Source organism: Nanorana parkeri, unplaced genomic scaffold (assembly GCF_000935625.1).
Source record: "Nanorana parkeri isolate BGI_ZX_2015 unplaced genomic scaffold, ASM93562v1 scaffold518, whole genome shotgun sequence".
In the NCBI taxonomy this organism is placed as follows: domain Eukaryota; kingdom Metazoa; phylum Chordata; class Amphibia; order Anura; family Dicroglossidae; genus Nanorana; species Nanorana parkeri.
Window position 1 is genome coordinate 965402 of NW_017306786.1, and position 5016 is coordinate 970417.

Here is a 5016-nt window from a genome sequence, read left to right on the forward strand (position 1 = left end):
CTTAGTTCCAGTGAAGGGAACTCTTGAAGGCATCAGCATACCAAGACATTTTGGACAAATTTAATGCACCCAACTTTGTGGGAACAGTTTGGGGATGGCCCCTTCCTGTTCCAACATGGCTGCACACCAGTGCACAATGCAAGGTCCATAAAGACATGGATGAGCCAGTTTGGGGTGGAGGAACTTGACTGGCCTGCACAGAGTCCTGACCTCAACCTGACAGAACACCTTTGGGATGAATTAGAGCGGAGACTGCGAGCCCGGCCTTCTCGTCCATCAGTACCTGGCCTCACAAATGCGCTTCTGGAAGGATGGTCAAACATTCCCATAGACACGCTCCTAAAGCTTGTGGACAGCCTTCCCAGAAGAGTTGAAGCTGTTATAGCTTACCCTATGTCTCTCCTCGTCTCCCGGCCGAAGATCTGAACTGCACATGCGCCCGCCCCAAGATCCTTTGCGGCTGCCCGAGAATCATCAGATGCTTGGACGGGAGTGCGCGGCGGAGACAAAAGGTACGTTTGAACCCTTTTCAACTTTTTAAAAATGTTTTTGCATATATCTATTGCTTGCTAGCAGTAGATATATGCAACAATGATGCTTTAATAACCCTATAATGTGTTAAAATCAACGACTGTTTTCCACGGTAGTAATGGAAAATAAAGAAGAGGTAGGATGGCATTTGTTTCATTGAAGGAACAAAGTTCAAAGTTCTAACAGTGAATGTGGTTTTTGTTCGATCAAAATGTTAAAAGCCAAACAAAATTTCAAACATCCTAAAAAGTTCAGTTTAAATAAATGTCTGTTGTTCAGAACCTGTATGTATAAATTTCATTGCACAAACATACCAAAAAAAAAATCTTTGACGAAGTAGCTAGATTAATCACATGACTAATGAAAGAAAAAAAAAAAGGTTTCGCAACCCTACGCGGGAAGACTCAGGTTTCCAAAGATAGATGTTAAATAATGGCCCTGTGAGTCATTATTGCGTATCAGAGTTGCCCTGGTACTTTGACTTTGATAATTCCTTTTCATGAGCAGGTGCATTTCCCAAGCTCTGACAGAGAAGTCTGTTAAAAGCAAAGGGGTATATTTAGGCCCCATTCACACCAGATCCATTGCATTGCACTGGCATTTTTTAATGGATGCTAATGCAAGAGCACTAAAATATATATGGGTGTGAAAGGTGCCAGTTTACACTGCTGTATTGTGCTGCGTTGCAGTGCACTGGAAAAAAAAAACCCCTAAAAAGTAGAGCATGCTCCTTTTTTTTTTTTAGCGCAATGTGTCAAACACCTGCTAACACATGTAAGCACAATGCAAGTTAAGAAAAAGGCAATACAGTGAAGTATGTCCACTCAGGACATGCTACTTCATTTAAAGATTGCCCAAAAAAGAAAAGAATATGGAACACAGCACAACAGAAGTAAAACAGAGAGTGCAATCGGAACCTCTGTTGACTTGTGATCTTTGTAAAGGGGCCTTAAGGCCGGTCCAACCGGATCCTCCTGTTAGTTTTTTAGGTGGACCCGATTGGCTGCCCAATACAAGTCTATGGTGTAGTGATGAAATATATGGTGGACGTATAAAATATATAAATACCCAAATATATATTTATATCTCCATCTATATATGCACCTCTGTGCCTCTCTTCATTACTCTGATCTTCTCCAGCCACCTTAGGCTCTCAAATTCATATATAGTTTAGTGCCATTCACTAACACTGAAAGGATTCTGATTGGCTGGTCTCATTACCCCTTTGATATTAGTTAAAGGAGAACTATGGGGTTAGGGCTTTTCCCCATAGTTCTCCTAAGGGTAACGGGAGGACACAAACTAGCGTCCTCCCGTCACCCTAAGCTCAGTATACCGCGAGCTACAACTCGCGGTATACTGAGACGCAGCAGCTGAAACAGATCCCGACAATTATGTCTGGATCTGCCCAGCTGCGTGAGTGACAGCTGGCTCTGCCTATCTAGAGGCAGAGCCAGCTGTACCCGCCGCCTCCCCCGTCTGTTCCGCCAGTCAGCGCTGGAGGATCGGAGCGGGGAGGGGGGAATCCAGCCCCTCCCCTGTCACGGCAGAGAGCTGTGACAGGATCGAGAGGTGAGCGAACGCTGGTATGTGTTTGCTCACTTCCCGATCTACTGAGCTGACCTGACCTGTGACAGTCTCATTGTCACAGGTCGGCTAGAACTATGAGGATGAGTGAAAATCGCGTACCTCATAGTTCTACTTTAAATAAACAGGTTTTGACAAATTCCCTACAGCTGTTCCTTTAGTTACAATCAACACCCAGAAAACAGGCTGGTCAACTGGCCAAGAAACTTACACAATAAAAACCTAGTTAGCATAGTTAAATAACATCAGCCAAAAGAGTTTCCTGCGAAACATAAGCATACACCCTAAATATATCCCTAATATATCTACTTCAATCATAATTTACAACATATGGGCAAGTCTGTTTACAACCGGTTACCCCCGCCTCCGGGTCTGGAGAATGGATCAGAGATCTGTTTCGCCGGACCGGATCGTGTTGGATCAGGGGGAATCTGATGTAAACGGACACATGTCCATTTACATCAGATTCCCCATAGACCAACATGGGGTCTAGCAGGTTCTGTTTTTTCCTCCATCGCAAGGTGGTGGAAAAAAACTGTACGGACATGGATATCACAGTGGTGACATCTGCGCCATGCTGCTGTGACCAGGGGAGGACCCGTGCATGGATCCTCTCCTGATCAGCCGGGGTGAAAAGGGGCCTAAGTGTAGCTGCTTCCTAATATCTGAGGTTTTCTCTAGTTGCTGTCAATGAATCCGGCTGCTAAAAAGAGATCCTGTTGGTTCCTGGATTAGACAGGCTGGCACCGAATTCCACATTGATTTGTTCTCCCCTGGGTCAAATGTATTAAAGTCAAAATCCAGGCAAAACCTTAAGTTTTGAATAAAACAGGAAAGGGATAGAGACTGCCTGTAATTTTTTTGTAGCCCGTGTCTCGGCTGGGAAATTCCGATCATCAGGGGGTACAGAGAAATATTTTTTTTACTGTTTGCTTAGTGCCGAGATTCCCCCTCACTCCTTATATCAATGACCACTGAAATCACCAAAGAGGGGGGACAATTTCTAGTACAAAAATATATATATTTTAGCATGATAGATGGTGAGAGAATTGGTCTTGTATGGATTGTCTGCAGATCAATAAAGCAAGTGTGTCTGCAAACGTTTTAATATGATTGTTTTTATAATATTTCCAAAATTAAATTCAAAGCAAACTTTTTTTATTTTAAGGTCAATTTGACAAGAAAGGGATCAGGCAACACTCTAAAGATTTGATGGGGTGCGTCCTTTGCTGCGCGGAGGTACCTTTCTCTGACCCCTTTGTTACTACAGGACTCAGCAGTGACTAGCGATGTGCAGGGGCTTGGTGTGAACCCACTTTGTCTAAGTTCATCCAAGACCCTGTAAAAGTGCATCTGACACCCCCTTCACTGCCTAATCAGTATGTGACCTGTAACTGCAAAGCAGTTAATGCCCCTGTCGCAACTGATTGGACTGGGAGGGGGGGAAGGGGGTTTGCCAATCAAAGTTTTGCGTGCGCATAGGCAAATTCAGGCAAACTGGGTTCACAACATGTCCCTGGATTTTGAACTGGCCTCCTTCACATTAGTGTGTGTATTAACGCACTGAAAAGATGCATCTGGGCCATGATGGTAGGGCCAAGTCACTCTTTATTCTTCATGGGCAGTCGGTTTTGCTGCTTATGTCTAGACCAGGGTAGGAAACCTTTGCACTGCAGTTGTGGTGTAATACAAATCCCATCATGCTTCTGCCTCTGGGAATCATGCCTGTTGCTGTCCGAATCTTACAGTGCCTCCTGGGATTTGTAGTTCCACAACAGCTAGATTGCCGAGGTTGCCGCCTAACCTGATCTAGATATTGTACTAAAATTGGGGCTCCCCTGGGTCCACTTATAAAACAGTCTATCCAATGACAACAGAGGCTTTCACTTATCAAGTCCTATTTTCACAACAGTGCTACTGCAACACAACAGTCATGCAGTATCAGCCCTTACCTGCATCTTGCTGTGTCACTGTCCCCAGGTGTGGCAGAATTCCTGAGAAAAGTCCCTTTTCCTCCAAAGTCGCAGTATAAGCCACACACTCTCAGTAACAATTGTGTGCCTTCTCTTCCATGGTTGTGCTGTGAAATATTTGTGATCTCCGGGGGACGGGAACTGTTACATTCCTCTCTGGCCTTTCCTGTCCATAGGAATGTCTACAGTGCCCTGTACCATCCCTCTGTGCGCCAGCACACAGGTGTATGAGATCCTGGACTCTGCAATGTCCCCTGTCTGATGACCGGGCAGCTCCCTTTACAGGATTTTTGGATTTCTAAGTATGCGAAGTTGCAGTTCCCATTGTGTAGCGTCCCAGATAAGTTCTGACTTCCGTGATTGCTGTCACTCCTCCCTGAGTGCCTGGGGCTGAAGGTGGAGAAGGCAGAGGTGTCTGCTGCACATCTACAGGTAAAAGGCTTAGGAGAAGGGCCACTCCCAGCCGTACAATCAGGCCGATCCCCACCTCTCAGCTCATAACAATCTGCTCACAGCCATGACCACCTGGATCAGGTATCAGCGGCTTCACTGCAAATGTTTTCATTTATAGGGACAGATTTAACCAATAAAGACACCTGATAAAGCAGACTGTGTTTCTTTTTGTAAAAGGTACATATGTGCAATTCCTAGATTTAGGCCCGGTTCACACCTGGGCATTTTGTAGCGCGTTCGTATGCTCTGCAAAACGCTCAAACACCGAAATCCCATTGTTTCCTATGGGTATGGTTCACACCTTGGTGTATTTCAGGCCGTCTAAACGCGCTACAAAACGGCCTACGCCAGAAAAAGTACAGGAGCTTCTTGGGGGCGTATTGGGCCGTTTTGTAGCGCGTTCGCGGCCATAGACTTAGTTGTGAACGGGCTGAAATGAGTGTTTGCGCGTTTGTCATCAAAAGGGCGCCTA

At 45.3% G+C, this 5016-nt stretch overlaps 1 protein-coding gene across 1 annotated transcript in view; it reads right to left on the bottom strand.

Annotated features, from left to right (window-relative positions):
* The window catches only part of ANO9 (anoctamin 9), a 61402-nt gene extending 56949 nt beyond the window's left edge, over window positions 1-4453 (bottom strand). The window contains exon 1 of the mRNA XM_018561351.1: window positions 4071-4453. Within this exon, the coding sequence (XP_018416853.1) occupies window positions 4071-4076 (6 nt within the window). The 5' untranslated portion in view covers window positions 4077-4453. The remainder of the gene's footprint in view (window positions 1-4070) is intronic.
* Window positions 4454-5016: the final 563 nt, after the last annotated feature.